The sequence below is a fragment of the Pelmatolapia mariae genome, linkage group LG7, assembly GCF_036321145.2.
Source record: "Pelmatolapia mariae isolate MD_Pm_ZW linkage group LG7, Pm_UMD_F_2, whole genome shotgun sequence".
Lineage (NCBI taxonomy): Eukaryota > Metazoa > Chordata > Actinopteri > Cichliformes > Cichlidae > Pelmatolapia > Pelmatolapia mariae.
Window position 1 is genome coordinate 40,410,517 of NC_086233.1, and position 17,226 is coordinate 40,427,742.

At 39.8% G+C, this 17,226-nt stretch overlaps 1 protein-coding gene across 1 annotated transcript in view; it reads left to right on the forward strand.

Moving 5' to 3' along the window:
• cttnbp2 (cortactin binding protein 2) overlaps positions 1-17,226 on the forward strand; it is a 94,686-nt gene that overhangs the window by 63,677 nt on the left and 13,783 nt on the right. Inside the window, exons 5-11 of the mRNA XM_063479095.1 lie at positions 554-862; positions 6,687-6,786; positions 8,721-8,871; positions 10,256-10,447; positions 11,133-11,250; positions 11,902-12,192; positions 17,097-17,192. Coding sequence (XP_063335165.1) covers positions 554-862; positions 6,687-6,786; positions 8,721-8,871; positions 10,256-10,447; positions 11,133-11,250; positions 11,902-12,192; positions 17,097-17,192 — 1,257 coding nt within the window. The remainder of the gene's footprint in view (positions 1-553; positions 863-6,686; positions 6,787-8,720; positions 8,872-10,255; positions 10,448-11,132; positions 11,251-11,901; positions 12,193-17,096; positions 17,193-17,226) is intronic.

Sequence of the window (17,226 nt, forward strand, 5' to 3'; positions counted from 1 at the left end):
TGGTGATCTAAAAATCCAGTATTCTGATATACTCATCATGTTTTGTTAAGGAATGAGTGTAGTTATTTATTTACTCATCTGTCCAATTGGATCAGCTTGTTTTTGTGTTTGTGACTTCTAGTTGCAGAGTGCCCTCTGATGGACACACTGTGCAAAGTCAACCCTCATAACATGACTGAAGGGTGTTTCTTCCAAATTCAGCTTTCATTTTTATTATTTTTAAAATTGTGGGATCTTCACAACAATAAGAAGAATGAAGATTGAAGAGTTTGAACAGTGTTTAGCAGCATAGCTGTTTACAGCATTTATTCTAGGATTAATTCATCTACTACACCTGTTTCTGTCGTGGAAATGGTTAACTACTGCAACTTTGTCTGCTGCTTTGACAAAGCAAACTATTTTGAATGAGTGAAACAGATATGCTGTCCTTTCCCTTCCACCTTCTTACACCCTTGTGCTCCAACACTTAGTACTTCTAGCTGTTTCCTCTACCTTCTGCTCTTCCTCCTCCCAGTTTAACCTGTCCTGTTCCTACTCCTCGTTCCCCTTGCAGGCTGGTGTCCCTCCGTAGTCTCCTCTCTAAGTGGCGGTGGGCCTGCTGCCCTGGACGGCGGGCGACCCCTGCTCCTCCAAGCTGCTTCCCAGGGAAATGTCACTTTATTGTCAATGCTGCTTAACCAACCAGAACCAACCACCAACGACATCACCACTACCACCACCACATCCATCAGTACCACCTCTACCACCAAAATCACCTCTACCACCACCATGGAGAAAAAATCCAGTCATCTTAATCAAAACCATGACCTCAACCACAACCAAACCTCTGCCTTGTTTGCTGCTGCTCAGAATGGACACACAGGTAAGTGGAATTTGATTCATCAGTCCTGGTGTCTGAATCTGATTTAGTTCTGTTTGAATTCGATACTTTTTTGCAACTTGGGAGATGTAGATGGATAGTGTGGCTTTTAGACTCAGAATTTTTTAATGTGGCTATCTTTTTGGCAAATTTAATATAGTGTGTTCACCCACTGTCAGTGGAGATCTAATGTGATGTTTGGTGAGCGGTTGGCTGATGGGCTGACTTATTTATTGATTGTTAAAGAGTTAAGGAGCACTCTGGATCTGGTGATGATTTGTATTGACTGTGAATAAGAGGTGATAGGCTAAAACACAAAGAAAGGATTAACACTGGATTGATTGTGCTGAACTGCTGATCACAATGATGCATAAGGTCTTCAGTGGGTTGTGTAGTTAATGACATTGTATATATAAATAGCATGCACCATAGTTAAACAGTGCATTTTTCCTCCTGCTCCTAGTATTTTCTTTTTGCTGCTCATTAAAGTAAAATAAAATGATAATGGCTTTGAAAGTGTGAATTGCGTTCTGAGAGACGGTTTACAAACTGAGGTTTGTTCTTGTTTACTTTTCTCTAGTTTGAAGCCTTTAATATATGTTTAAGCTTCGGTTACTCAAACGTTTTTCTTGTCCCATTTCAAATAACTTCTAGCTTATCAGCATTTCTATTCACTGTGTATTTTAACAAGCACACAGTTCTGTTAGTGGACCTGTGCCTTCATGGGTGCCGTGGGATGGAATAAAATGAACAAGCAAACTCGATAAAGACCCTAGAGGTTGAATTAACTACGAGATATGCGGCTACAATAGTGCTTTTCCTGTAAGCAGCAATCTACGAGTTGCATTTGAATAACACGCTGAAGAGGCTTCTTCACTCAGATGTGACCATATGGAACAACACAAAGGCTTTGTTCATTTGCCTCCACAAATTAGGCTTAACTGATTTAATGACTGAGTTGCTGCCATTTCCCTGTTTCTTGTAAAAGTATTTAGTTGTGACATTACTTAAAAGCTGTAAAACAGTTTAACCACAAAACCTCCTTGTATTTACCACAGCTAATACTCTGCTGACATGCAGCTTCATCTTGTAATTTCAGCTAAATTTAACTTGATTTTTTTCCTTTTTCTTAGCCTGTAGTGCTGTACTGCTCAGTTTGTGGTCAGATTGAATAGCAGATTTTCTGTCCTGTCATACGGCTTTACTTACGGTGTGATTATTCTTTAGGTTTTACATTTTGTGTTAGGTTATGTACTGGGGTTGACAAGTAAAAAAGTACATGAGGGAGTCAGAGGAGCAAACAATATGATCCTACAACAATAACAGTGGTATCAGTGTACTGAAATTCTTCAATAACTCAATACATTTGAAGATACTTATCAGTGTAAGTGATTAAACTAAACTGGTAAAATAAACTGGTAAAAAGCCCAAGTAACGTATCAGTTTAATTATTCAATTTCACTTGGCTGTCACTTCCATAAACTGAGTTGGACAGGTTCGCATTGACATTCACATTCTCACAGAAATCAGTAAAAAACAGTAAATCAGAAAAACGGTCAGTCAAATCTTAAGGTATACCATTTAGAGTGCCTGCATGTTTTAATAAAAGTGTCGGTGTTTGGCACCAGTGTATTTGTAGTTGTATCTCAAGAAGAATCTCTAGGCCCAAAACCTAGCAAAAAGATGGGCTTATTTGCAAACGTTTCCTTTGTTTTACATCCACTGTGTATTTAGCAAAACTGCATGTATTTGGAGTGCCCTGGTTTGGTCTCCTGCACTTTCAAAGGGAGCTGCCAGGCTTGCTAATTGTTCCCCAATTTCACCAGCTAATTTCGGAGATTCTCTGCTGTTTGTTGGTGAGAAGCAGGTATAGAGTGACAGTATTAGGGTCTTCGTACTGAAAAGAGCTGACAGCTGTAACCCAAATGAAATAATACTAAAACAGAAAAGCAAGAGCTGGGAAGCCAAAATCATGAACTGAAACATTCTAAGGGGAACTGCTGAGTTAGGTGATAAGAAGGTGTAGCATAGCATTGGCAGGACGTGCTCTTTGCAGCAGCTGTATGAAGATGTAGTGAGGACAAAGGCCTGATGCTGATAAACACTTAGACATGTGCTGGTGAGCTGTGACTCATCGCATTATGTTGGCTGCCATTAAGTGAGATTGTGAGCCTTTCATGTCAAGGCTGTAACCTCAGCACAGAGTATATGCTCATCCACCTGACACAAACACAGTACCCTGCATACAAAAACAGAATAATTAATGCATGCAGAATAATGACACACAGACACACAGGTCTTTTATGATTTGCTTCCCTGCTGAGATGTTTAATAATACCCAGTTGTCAGCTGAGAATCATTGATCCATGAACATGACAAATGCAGCTGAAGGACAGCTGAACTGAAGGCTTATATTAGGTGTGCCACCACAGAGAGGACACTCTCAGAAATACCCAAATGCACATAAGAGCTCTCCTTCTGATTTGATCTAATTATTTGAATAATGCTCTTTACTTATCCTCCTTCACTCTTCTACAAATTGGACATTTCCAAAGCTAAAGGCACATTTGTGTATTTGGACTATATATACGTATTGAGACTTTGATAAGGGAACATATACCACAACATACCTCCAGGTACTTTAACATTTTGTTTTGGCAAACAGAGAGCACAAGCTTTCAAAACTGTAGGATCTCATTAGTAGTTTCCTTTATTGCTTTTTTTTTTTAAACATACAACATTTTAATGGGATTTTCTTTCTATTTCTTTAAAGATTGACAGTACAATAACAGTGCAACTTTTTTTAAACCACCCCTATGGCTAACACTCGTGTGAAAACAAATTGGTATTGTTTTTAGTTTATTGTCCTTTCTTTGTCCAATATTTGCAATATTTCAGAATATTGGACATTTCGGAGGATCTGGTGATAGAAACTCTCTATGATAAATGTTAAAAGGGAGAGTTGGTTTGAGTTCCCTGTTTCAAATATGTTTTAAATATGGCTGGCTCAAAAAGCCTCAAACAACCCAGGACAGAGCACAAGGTTAGATGCAAAGATGAACAGTTTATTCACCAAAAACAAAGTAAAAACAGAAAAAGGTCTTGTGCGACAGAGAGGGGAACAAAGAGAGTGGGCAGAGGAAGCAGCTATTCACATAGGGCCCAGTTCTCATCTTCACAGATATACGCAGACTATCATCAGACTGAACAGAGAACTCGGACAGAGTAAATACACCCAAGCCAAACAAATGCATAAGATAGAGTCACTCGTTAAACCCGCGACTTTAAGATAACAACACCTTTTCTTGTAGCATATTTCTAGAGATTAAATTTCTGGTCCATAGTAGCTGATAATCATTATTATTCATCTTATTTCAAAAGATGAAAGGGTTTTAGAAATGACTGCCTTCACATGAAAATAGTGGAACTAGAGGGCACTTGTCATGGATTGCACAAAGCTCCAAACATGAAATGGAAAAACTCAGCACCATTGTTTACATGCCTTTCCCAAATCATGACCTGGATACACCAACCCCCCTGACACACACATACACACACACACACACACACACATGTCTGGTTTGCTATCCTCGTGGGGACATCCCATTGACATAATGCTTTCCCTAGCCCCTTACCCTAACCCTAACCATTAAAAATGAATGCCTAACCCTAACCCTTACCCTAAACCTAACCATAACCTAATTGTAACCCTGACAGTAAAACCGCATTTTGAGTGTGAAAATTGCTTTCAACCCCGAGGGGACCTGGATTTTGGTCCCCACGGTGCAGAAAGTCCCCACCAGGATAGTAAAAGTCAGATTTTGGTCCCCACCAGGATAGTACGAACCCGTACACACACACGTGCATTTTGCTAGCATTAATCAAACACTATCAATGTTTACATGATGTCATGCTGAGATGAACCTCACAGTGTCCCTGTGCAGAAGGAATGTGTGTGTGTGTGTGTGTGTGTGTGTGTGTGTGTGTGTGTGTGTGTGTGTGTGTGTGTGTGTGTGTTTATGTACATGAAACTGGCCTCCCAAGGTTTATAGAATTTTGAGTTACTGGGTCATGATTTCTGATATATTTTTATAAACACACATACATTTTGGCATAAAACAGTGCCAATTGGTTGATTTTAGGTAGATATTTGTACATCAGTTACCCCAAACCTGAGCACCGCCCCCCCATTTAAAACAAAATCTATATGGACAAATGCTCTACAAAATGAAAAAGATTTTTGGAGTGAAGTGTCTTTGTAACACAAAACTGTGTCTTTGTAATAAATACACAAGTTGCTTTTTTAAAATTTCAATTCAATAACTGCGAAGGGATTCAGTGATTCACAGAAGTCCTCTCTCATAATTGTTTTGCTTCTTTTTGTCCAGCGATACCATCCATATTACACTACCTACAGTATCCATGGCAACAAGATAAAGAGGCTTTTATGCTCTGTTGAGTTCAGTGTACACTGTGGTTCTCACTCTGAGATGTTATAGTAGGTTTTCTGACATTGTAGTCCTTTCTCTGTGTGTGTGTCAAATTACAATAGAGTTGGACTAAAAAAATCAATGGCAACATGTCTTATAGAGGTTTGAATCAAAGCTTGTTTCAAATTGTCAATACTTACAGAGGTGGTCAAGACAGAGATACAACAGCCAATCTACAGCCGTGAAACTAACATGGTGGAGGCTCTGTCATGGTTTAGGGCTGCATTTCAGGCAGTGGTGTTGGGAATCTTGTTAAATTGGTGGGAAATATGAGCCCAGAAAAGTACTGTTAGATTTTAATCTGCAATGCTATGCCATCTGGAAAGTGTCTGATTGGCTTCATTTTTCAGTAAGAAAAGATCACAAACGCACTGCCAGTGCATAAAAGCATGGATTGGCTTCCACAGAAGTCTGAAGTCAATATTATTAAAGCAGTGTGGGATCATCGAGACAGAGGATGGAACAAAAGGCCGTCAACATTAAAAGGAGAGTTTTGGAATGTTCTTGAAGAACCCTAAGACCTATTCCTGAAGACTGCTTAAAGAATGTATAGGAACGCTACCTAAGAGAGCTCAGGCTGTGTTAAAGAATGAAGATAGTCATTCCAAATATGGACTTTCAAGCTGGTTAGAATTGTACAAACTCTGGTTTTTCCTTATATACTGTATTTCCATTTATGTTCGCTTATGTTTCAATACATCACTGCATCTATTTCCTGTTTCCCCAAGCAAAATATGCTGAAATGTGCAAATTGAAGGATAGTTCAAGACTTGCACAGTTCTTTGTGCTTGTTGTGTGACTGTCCTTGCTAATGACAGCACTGTTTTCACAAACACAGGTGGTGACTGATCTCCAAACAGTGAAAGCAGAGCCTCTAGCACCTTCTCTAGTCTACTTGTCTCCCATCACTTTCCTGTCACAGGTTTATCAACAATGCAGATGTGCAAACAAACAAGCTTGTGGCCTCTTGGCCTGCCCAGCTTGAGTCTTTGTTAACAGGACACGGACATACCCATCAAATTTAGATTGCGGTAGAATTGGGGCAAGCAGAGGTCCAGACACAGTAGGCAACTGTTGCTATAAGATAATATATTAATTTAAAGGCTAGTGCATATGGGGCAGAATACTGTTTGAGACTGAGCTAGATAGATTAATTTCACTCTGATTTTATTTGATGATTTATAGACTTTTAGAGAAGTGCTGCTTGCCTTGCTTGCCCTGATGGATCGTATTTGTATTATATGTCATAAATCTTTTACAGTATTTTTGTTAATTCTGAGTCATGTTTGTGTAGCAGCAGACTACAAAAGATTCATCCATCTTCCTCTCTCTGTCAGATTGTGTGGAGCTGCTGCTGTCTTCGGGATCGCCTGCTGATGTTTCGGATGAGAATGGATTCACACCTTTACACTTTGCTGCTGCCCATGGCCATAGCAGGTGAGCTCATATGGTTTTAAAGCCTTTTAGCCAGAGTGGTCACAATTTTGCCACTTCTAAAAAAAAACAGATATGCATCAGTTTGGTCAATTGTGAAAGGTTTCCCAGCTGAAGTCTACAAGTGCTTGTTGTATTTCACCAGTAGTCCAGAAACTAGACTACTCACTGTGATGCACAAAAGAAACATTTTAGGTCACGTTTTCATTAATGGTCATGCATTTAAATAAAACATGAAACATGCACTGAAATGGTTTTTTTCAGCTGCTAATGCATCTCTGGTACAGGTCTTATCAGCTCAGCTCTAATCAGATTTTCTCACTTTGATTTGGGTGGATTTTTATGTTCACATACATTTAGAAAAAGGTGGTGGATGTGCACACAAAGAACACAGCCAGCATTTAATTACTTTCCATGGTTAGATGGTTGCATTATTTTCTCATTGGATTATGAAAAGGTTTACTAGAACCCCCAAGAACTCATTGGTTTGATCATGTAACGTAGCCACCGCTGACTGTTGACAGATCATGGTTGGTGAGAAGCAGCAACACCAGCAGTGTGTGTCCATGTGTGTGTGTCCGTGTGTGTGTTTATTTAATTACATTTAAGTATTATTTTCCTTTCTATCTGATTCAGTTGGCTTTCACAAATTAAATTACAAAAAAAGATAATGTAGCTCAGTTGGCACTTTCCTGAGTAAAACAAGTGTCAAGTCTCAGAAACCGTGAAGTGTGACTTTGTTAATAGTTATCCTGGTTTTGTTTACTGGTATTTTCGGGACTTGAGCTCTCTTTTTTTTGTTGTCACACTGGTCCCTGAAGTCAGTTTGTGTGTTGTCAATTGATGACTCATTATGCATACTTTGCTGGAAGACAAGCACAGCTGGAGCCTCCCATGTGTGAAACAACCGGTAGGCAGATGCTGCTAACTGTGCTGGGTTCCACTGCCCAGAGCGATGGCAGCTTGTTTGCTCAGTTCTGTAATGACACCAGTTCAAACTGGTAGTTTGGTAGAGCATAGTTTAACTTCTAAGAGTAAGAACTTCAATAATGCCTGAAGGGAATTTTCTAATTAATCAAGTTGAGACTAGCTCTGCTCCTCTTCTGAAACCAACTGAAATAAAGTCAGCTTGACTTGGCAGTACCTGTTCATGTTTGCAACTTTATCTAATTTCTCCTCTTCAAACATTACTACATCCTTCATTATGAGCCGTGAAAGATGAGTGAAACATCTGCTCCTACACTATCTTCACTGTCAGTTGCGATCACTCGTATTGATTGTGATGCGTTGCCAAGATGAACCCAGTGCTTAGAGTCAGGCTGTGTCAGCCACAGTGGACTGAGCGAGGATGCACAGAGCCAGCTGGGGAATGTGCAATGCTGTAATATCTGATCACCATGTTATTTATAGAGTGGGATATCCAAAAGGCGTCCTTATACACACACACGCACACACAGCTTGTTTTACAGTGTGAAGTTTTTTTCCCCCTTGGGTATCATGACTTAGTCCCAGTGTTAGCTGACAGGCTTAGTTTTCCTGAGATGATCTGGACTCCCATCAGTTTTGTAGCAGACTGATGTGAATGATGTCTTCCCATAGCTGTGAACAGGTGGTGTACCATAAGGAGTAACAACTGTAAATGATTAGTAAAGAATAAATGCAACAAAATATCTCGAATAATTACCAGAATTTGTATACATTAATGTAATTTAATCTTTGATTGCTGTCGTTTGAAGCACTTCAGTTTTATTTGGCCATAATTTTGACACCTAAATTGATTTAGATACCCGTGGGATACCACCATGGTTGTTATATGTCCTTTATATCATTTGTAATGTTTCATTTTTAGTTTAGTCAGCTGAATGAGCTGAATGATAATGAATACTTTCCAAGGTTATTCGCCTCTTGCGATACTTACATTGCCTAACTCTTTTCAGCTGTGTGGAGGTGCTGTTGACTGCAGGAGCTGCTGTAGACACAGTGGCAGTGGGGGGGCAGACATCCCTCTTCCTGGCCTGTGAGGCAGGAAGGCTGGTCTGTGCCCGGGTCCTGCTAAGCGCTGGAGCTGATCGCTCACTGACTACTGTGGTAAGTCTAAGTTACAACTCAATAATGAATTTTGTTTGACTTCTACGTAATAGGAAAACCTGGTTTCCTGTGACTTGTATAGATAGCCATGCTCATTTGTCTTAAAAATAATAATAATATCCACCAACTAGATATCTTTTTTTTGTTTACAGATTAAACTTACTTGTAGGTTAGTAGCATTGTATCACTGCAGTACAAGTTCACAGCAGTTCAGCTCATATAGATCAAAATAAGCGAGCATTCATTTCGTTTAAAAGAAAATTTAGCTATATGGGCTTTTTTTTTTTTTTTTAGGTTGTTGACTCATGCTAATATCTTTTTTGGTGTGTTTTTTTTTTAACATCATCAGTTCCTTACAGATATTTCCAAGTGATGTAAGATGCTTTAATGCTAATGTTTTAAATTGCTTGCCGATGTAACTGATGTTTAGACAATTTTCAGATTTGAAGGTCATCATTTGCATAATAAGTGAGAAGATGTACCGTTCGCATATAATATTGTGTTAAAAGTTCATAAGTGTGTGATTTCACAAAAACCACACTTTGCTACAGTTTTAATCCTTGTTTAATAATTTTGCCCTGAGCGTATATTGTGGATAATACTGCACAGAATGTAATCCTTTCATTAAAACACACACCGCTGTCTCCTTTTCCACATTTTTCCATTTAGTCACTTGTTACTAATGATGTTCACTGTTAAACACTTTGTCCATTTCACATAAAGGATCGCAGCTTTCTCTGGGGGGCTGTTCTCTGCTGAGAGCCCTTTGATGTATGGGCTTTCTGGATTTCCATGGTAACCATAGGAGCCTGCTAGTTACTGTGACAGTGTGTGACGAAGCCCCTATATTTAGTTACCTGCTTTGGTCTTCATTTAGCCTGACTTCCCTGCTGAGCCAGAGAGCTGCCAGAGTCTCTATAGCATATCTAAGCTTTTGAGCGTGGAGGTATTTTTAGCCACAAGAAAATGTTGGCCAGTGTGTTCAGTCAAATGTAATGATTTAACATAGAGGCCTGAACTGGGTTAAGAGTACAGCTTGAATGTGTAGTATGTCAGAGCTAATTTTCTTCAAAATCTTTTGTTTCATTGTTTTTTTTATCCTGTAATTAGAAAATGCCAAAAAAGTCTGAATTGAATTGTCTTTTAGGTCTTTTGGGTGTTTGTGGGTTTTTTTTCTTCTTAATGCTTCTCATAAACTGAAACCACTAAAACTTAGAATAATAGATGGTGGTGATTTTGTTTCACTTGTATATCTAAGCAGCAGAGTTGATATGAGTGTGTAACACCTTCACTTCACTTGAAAGGTGTCAGGTATCACTAATAGATTCTGTCAGTTGAACTCCAACACAACACAGCGTACATGCTCACCTTTATCTCTCTGCAGGACAACTGCACAGCCTTACATGCTGCTGTGCGCTCGGGACACGCCGACATGCTGCGTCTCCTCCTATACCACCCACCCCAAAGTGACCCCACTGTGACTCCTGCCACCTTGGCACTGCCTGCTGCCCTGCTGAACCAGGCCAACAGTGATGGCTGGACGGCTGCACACATGGCTGCAGCCCTGGGCCTTAAGGTAAAAATTGTAAAAATATGTATATGATTATAGCGAGTCTGCATGTGGAAGATGCCTGTCAACTCCTTGCATGTTTACAGAGCTTTTCAACATCCTCCTACTCCTATTTTGGCTTTTTGCATTCATATTCACTCTATAATTCCTCATATGAACATGCTGATGATCAAGAGGACCTGCTGAAGTTCAAACTGAGCATCAGAATGAGGATGAAAAGTGACTTTGGTGTCAAATGTGAGGATCTGATTATTCAGAAACTGCTGACCTGCTGGAATTTTCCCACATAGCCATGTCTAGGATTTATAGAGAGAGAAAATATCTAGTGAGTTCTCTGGGTGAAAGTGTTAATGCCAGAGATCAGAGGAGAAGGCCAGACAGCTTTGAACTGACAGGGAAAAAAAAGTAGCTCAAATAATTGCTCACTACAACCAAAGTATGCAGAAAAGCGTTTCTGAATGCAGAACATGTCAAACCTTGAAGCAGACAAGCTACAGCAGTAGATGACCACACTGGGTACCACTCCCGTCAGCTAAGGACAAGAAATTGAGGAATACAGGCAGACCAAAACTGAATAATAGATAGACGAGTTTGCATTTCTGCTAGAATGTCTGACTAGAATAGAGATAAAGACAAAAAAATAATGTGATTGCATCCCATTTTGTTTATTCTTATTGTTTTGTGTGTATAGGAGTGTCTGGAGGTGCTGTGCAGTCACAGTGAACAGGACATTGAGAGGAGGGATAAGTGTAATCGCACTATTCATGACGTGGCAACTGATGACTGCAAAGATCTGCTTGAAAACCTCCGTGAGTAGCTGCCTGTGTTTGCTGTGTGTCTATCTGTGTTCAAATGAGCCCTGTGTGGGGGAAAAAAAACTACTCCTGATTTGAATTTGGCTGATCTGCTCTTCAGGTTCATCTCCTTGTGCACCTCTGAACCACATTATACTTATCGTGGAACTAGGTTTTGCAGTTTGGGGCATCATTTTTATTGGTGCAGTTGAGGCAAGATACACAAGCTGGTTGAATCTAAGCTGCCTGCTTACATTCAAACAAAATGTAAGCAGGCAGAAATTTAGCCAGCTGATGCAGAAAACTTTCATCTGAAGGTAAAACTGAAAGTTAGCTGTAGTCTCCAGGTTATTTCCCCACTGTGCAACTGAAACTGTGAAAACTGCACCCAGTCACCATGGTGTGATGTGTGGGGAAGGAGGTGGAGTACTTTATCTGTTTACTGCTGTGTTGGTTGCTTGAAGGCTTTTTGGGTAAGCCACTGCATTGCTCATTTTGTGTGCAACACTAAATTAAAAGTATCACACGGAGGTCTACTTTTCAGCTTGTGTTATTATTGCAAAAATACGTGTCGTAAATGTGGCTTTAACTCCTTATGTAATTACACACAGTGCTGATGTTCTTCCCACTCTGTGCACATGCTTTTCTTCTCCTTTGTCTTCACAGAATTATATCGGGTCCAGGTTTATCTCCAGTGTTCAGGAGGAGGGACAGGGTCCATGTGCCCCATTGAGGCCTTAGAAGAAGATGTGGCGAAGGGGCTCTCCAGTACCCACTGGGTGCTGGGCAGAGTGTCGGTTGATCGTTCAACACGCTGGGCCCAGCTAAGCGCTGCCCTTAACCACACCTTCACCTCCCACCTCCAGATCCTGTGTGGAGAATCTCAGATGGCCAGAGAAGAGATGCAGCGCCCCCCACTAGGCCTCAGTCCTGCCAGTATCGCCTCCGCCCTCATAGGTGAAGAGACACTATCCTTTTCTCTGTATTTCTATCTTTCTGTTGTTCCTTCACTGCTTTGTCTTTCTTTTCCTTCCTTTGCATCTTTGTCTCATCTTTCTCACCTTCCTAACACACTTAGAATTCTTACATCTGTTTTCTTTCACTCTTTACTCTTTTTTTCTTTTACCTGCCATATATCCTTTCTTCATCCTTTCATGCACTCCCGTTCTTATGTACATCCTTTAATCTTCCTCGAACTTGGTGTCACTGGGCTCAGTAATCTTCTCAAAGCAAAATGAAAGGACAAAGAATAGGACTCATCTGTGCTTTCGTTCTATTGGTGTAAAAGCTGCTACTCTTTCATGTATCTGCTCTATTACAGAGGCTGCATGCCCTTAAATGCGATAAAGAGCTTGTTGGCAGGAGTGCATCTGTTTCATTCAAGTGCAGATTAATGTTGGCAGTGGCTGTCCTTGCAGTGTAAAGGTAACACACTTCTTGAATTAATACACTAAAACAAATAGAAGCTTCGTTACAGTCATATGAAGTAGTCTGCTTTGGCTAGGTCTGCCTAATACTCCACTGTATTGCTTTCTTTTTCTAAAACTGCAAACCTTTGCTTACATTAAGTCTTTTTAGCTCTGATGGTAGTAAATTTGCAGTCCGAGCAGTATCACTGCTATCAGTGGGTGTACTTTGGCTACATGCAGGTAAAAAGTCCATATGGAGAACAAACCATTGGCTATCACCTAAAATAATTAGATTTAAAAGCACAACTGGAGCACAAACAATGACTGTCACATCTAACAGGATTTCCTGGTCTGGTTGTTCATTTGGAGATATTTACTGGTTACACCTGAAGCTAAAGTCATTCAGATGCTAGCTAGTAGCTTACCAGACTGATCAATGGTTTTAAATCAAACTTTATTGCAAGTTATCAAATAATGCCTTACAAAGTTTCTGATACAGGTAAGTTGAGAGTCAGATCAGCTACATCAGCATGTTAATAAAAACAATTTCCAAGGTTTTGTCATTAGTTCAGTTTCTTACTTAACAGGCATAGTTAGTTAGGCTTTGGGTGCTATTTTTATTGGAGGTTGAGCTCAGAGTTTTTGGAAGGATTCTTTACTATTGTGCGCTTGAACAAAATGAGAAATTTCTTATCACATCCTTATAAATTCATATTAAATTTGAAAAAAAAGAAGGATTGGTTGGCATTGTTTTGATGTGCTCAAGAAAAAAACATTCTGGGTTCAAAATTTTATGCATGGAGTGGAGGCTTTCAGCCTTGGCAGAGCTGTCCATCCTCAGACTCCTTGTTTTTTATTGCTACAAACTAGTCCAGAAGAAAAAGTGGACAAATTGTGTAAAAGCATTCTACTGAATGCTTGTAGTCTGTATAAATGTATCCACAGTAGAATCTTTTATCAGCTTCCTGTATGTTCAGCTGTAGCCATCTGCTGTGAGACTGTATTTGTTTGGCTGATGCTCAGAGCTTCTCACATGATTTTTTTTCTTCTTCTTTGAAATAATGAATATTTAATCTTTTGGGAAATGTGGAGAGTCTATGTGCTGCGCCTATGTTTGTGTCTTTTTTGGTCCTCAAATGTCACCGCTATGAAGCCAGTCCTTTCTTGAGCTTGAGGCTTATTCAGGGCTAGAGTTACGTGTGTGTGTGTGTGTGTGTGTGTGTGTGTGTGTGTGTGTGTGTGCTGCAGTAAAGGTCCCTCTGAATTCCAGACTGATAAAAAGGAAATCGATGTCCTCGGCCAGCAAAGGACTGCTCGTCTCTTTGCTGTAGTCTCTTGTTACAGCTCTCTGTCACATATTTACTGTCTCTTGTGCTGTTACTGTCTTTAAAGAGGCTTAGCGACTGCTAGGCTTCTGTGTGTGTTTTGGGGATGATGATGAAAGAAAGCATGAGCAGAAGAGGGATGCATAATGCATGAAGTTGGGGGGGAAGGGATCGAAGAAAGGGGAGGAAGACGGCAATTTAGGAGAAAATGACGGTCTTCTGTGTCAACCGGGATCAAACTTAAGACACAGAGACACTTTTTGGTGTCTGACTTTCTATCTGAGAGTCTGCATCCACGTCTCATTTGTTTCAGCACGTCGCATACATTTCCCTTTGTGTTTTTGTTGCTCAATGCTGGGCTCTTTACCGGGGTGTTTACGTTCAGTTAAGCTACCTTTATGTTGAGCGCTGACTTCTGCAACTGTTTACACGTCTCAGTTTGTGCAATTTATTGTTTTATTAGATGAGTGAAATTTAATGACGTTATAAGACTTATAAGTTGAGAGTTGCAGAAATATTCTGCACAAGATCAAATTGCTGCATTTGCGGGGAATTCGATTAATATAGCTGATAAAAATTAGGGACACACCCAAATCTGCTCCAAGTAAGGATGTTGGCATTGATGACTTGCTGATACAGTGACATTTACCTGTATCGGTGCTGTTGTGTCACAGCAAAGATGGCGTGATGATAATATGAAAAGCCTTTATTTAACAGTTTATGATTTAACAGTAACATGATATTTAACTGTTGTTTTTGTTTGCCTGGGGCAAAAACAGAATGAATAACAAACACAAACAGGGAAACTAAATTATTGGTATCTGAAAAATATTTGAATACTAATCACTTAGCTTTAATCTTTGTTCAAATTTAAAATCAGAAGAAGAAAAAAAAGAGAGCTCCCAGTATTTAAATTGTGAATCTGTTTTTCTTTGTGACATTTTTGAGCTTTTCAGAACACCTAAAAATGGCAGATATGTGTTCCTTTTAGATTCAGATGTATGTGTTGCTTTCCTAATTTCTGTTTTTACTGTAACTAAATATTTGGGGGGTTTGTACTGATGATTATTGCTATTTTCACTAATTAATTGAAAAATGTACAAATAATCATCACTAATCAAGTTAGTATCAGCTACTGCCAGGCTGGTCTGGGAGCAGTGTTAGTCCCATGCCTTACATCGTTCATTTGCTGGCTTTGCTATGGAAACTGTTGCTGCAGTAGTGTGAAAATATTTTTTAAAATATAATTTAAAAAAAGGAAGTTGGATGTCCAGTCAGTGAGAAAACTCTCAACCCTTTTCCTGAACAGTTTGTCTCTGGGTTGAAGTGAAAGTGGAGCTGAGTCTCAGTTTGCTGTACAAATGGAGACTTGTACAAAAGCACAAGCTGTAGTCAGCACAGGGCAATTTAGCCCCAACTTCTGGCAGTTTTACTGAACACTGTTCATCGAAGTCATCTGTCATTGGCTCTTTAGGTGAAATGTTAGCCTCACAGCTGAATCACCAATTAGCTTTTTAATTTCCCCAAACTTGGTGACTACAGAATAGTATTGTAAAGCCACTACAGTAGTACAATCCTATAACAGTTGCAGTGCTTTTGTACTACCACAGCTTTACTACTACTAATAATAATAATTTAAAAAAATGTGCTCCACTGTTTTTATATTGAACTTTTTACGTGTTCCACATTCTTTAGTTCACGTTCACTGAATGTTTATTCAGCCGGCAGTGGGACAGCCTTCAGGGCAATTGCATTAAGCTGCTCCTCCCCTGATGTTATGAGAATTGGTTAATACGTATGAAGCAGTGCAGTTACTGGTTCGGTCGGAGACTTCTTCCTGTGTCAGAAGATTTCTTCCTGAAAGGTTTTCTTCTGCAAGTGCTTGCTTGCAGGAAAATACTGCAAGCATGTTATATGACTTGAGCCCTCAAATGATCTAGCTAGCTTCCATGAAAAATGGTTAATGGTAACAAGTGCAGCTTCTGCCTTAAAATACAAAAGGTTTCGGTCCATCTATGTAGTGGGATGATCAGTTTAGGGCTGGTGGGCAACTAGCGTGCTAGCGTGTTGAAGAGATATCAGCTGACAGTAAGCATAGCTGGGGTATACTTTCATGTAATATCAATTTGGACCACAAGATCGGGCAATGAATCAACATAGTCATAAAAATAGATTCTTATTTATGACAGCAGGGAATGCAATCAAGAGCCACAGTGTCTTGGAATGAAAAAATAAATTTAAAAAAAGTTTAAAGAACAGGAGCACTCCTGAAAAAAATGTCAGCACACTCACTGGTAAAACATTGCCCCCTGGTGGTGAACGTTTTGTTTAAGCTTTCTTATTGTGACGCACACTGGGATGATCGGAGATATTTTGAAATTAATAAAATGATTTTGTAATTATAATTTTGTTTTCTTTTACATGAATGACGTTCATAAAAACATTTGTATTTTATTAAAATACTTAAATCCATGGTTGGTGTCTGGCGGATCAGCTGGCCGTTGCCTCTGATCTTTTGGCGTTCTTGCCCTTTGGCTGCGGAGGCTCCGTCTAGGGAGGGCATGCGGTTATCATCAGGACATGTGGCCTTGGTTCTTCAGTGCTGATGGGGGGCTGTGGGCGGTCCAGGTCTCCTGGGGGGTGTTGTTATGGCTTCTCACCCTCATTATCAAGTACGTTTCGTGACAAACAGTCACACCCACACACACAGAGAAGATCCTATGTTTGTTTGTGTATCTGTTATTTTTTCAGTAGCTCTTTGTCTTTTGACTGTTATGTTATTGATGCACCGGTTGGTGACCTGTTGTGCTTTATTTGCACTTTCTTTTATTCTCATTGTTTCTCCTGTTTTGCCCATTTTTCTTCTTTTCTTCTTTCTACTCTTTTCTTCCGTCTCTGGCCTTGTTACATTACACGTATATAAAAATCCCATTTTCTAATACAGGTATGCCACAAATAGGCAGAACAGATAAGGACAACTACATAACATGCTGATAAACTGCACAATAGGCTACTTATAATTGTGTATGCAGTCCTTTTGTGTTACCATTTGAGTAAACTGTTTGTTTAACAACTGTGTGCTCAGATTGTGTGATTGTAATGGGTCTGTTTTTATTTTTTCTTTCAGGAGATACTGAGTGGTCACCAGGTCAGGAGCTGCCTGTATCCCCCTGGGACCTGGTCAGGAAACCTCTCAGCCAGTGCATCACCATCCGCCTAAAAGGTAACAAAAAAACCACACAACACGAAAAAACCTG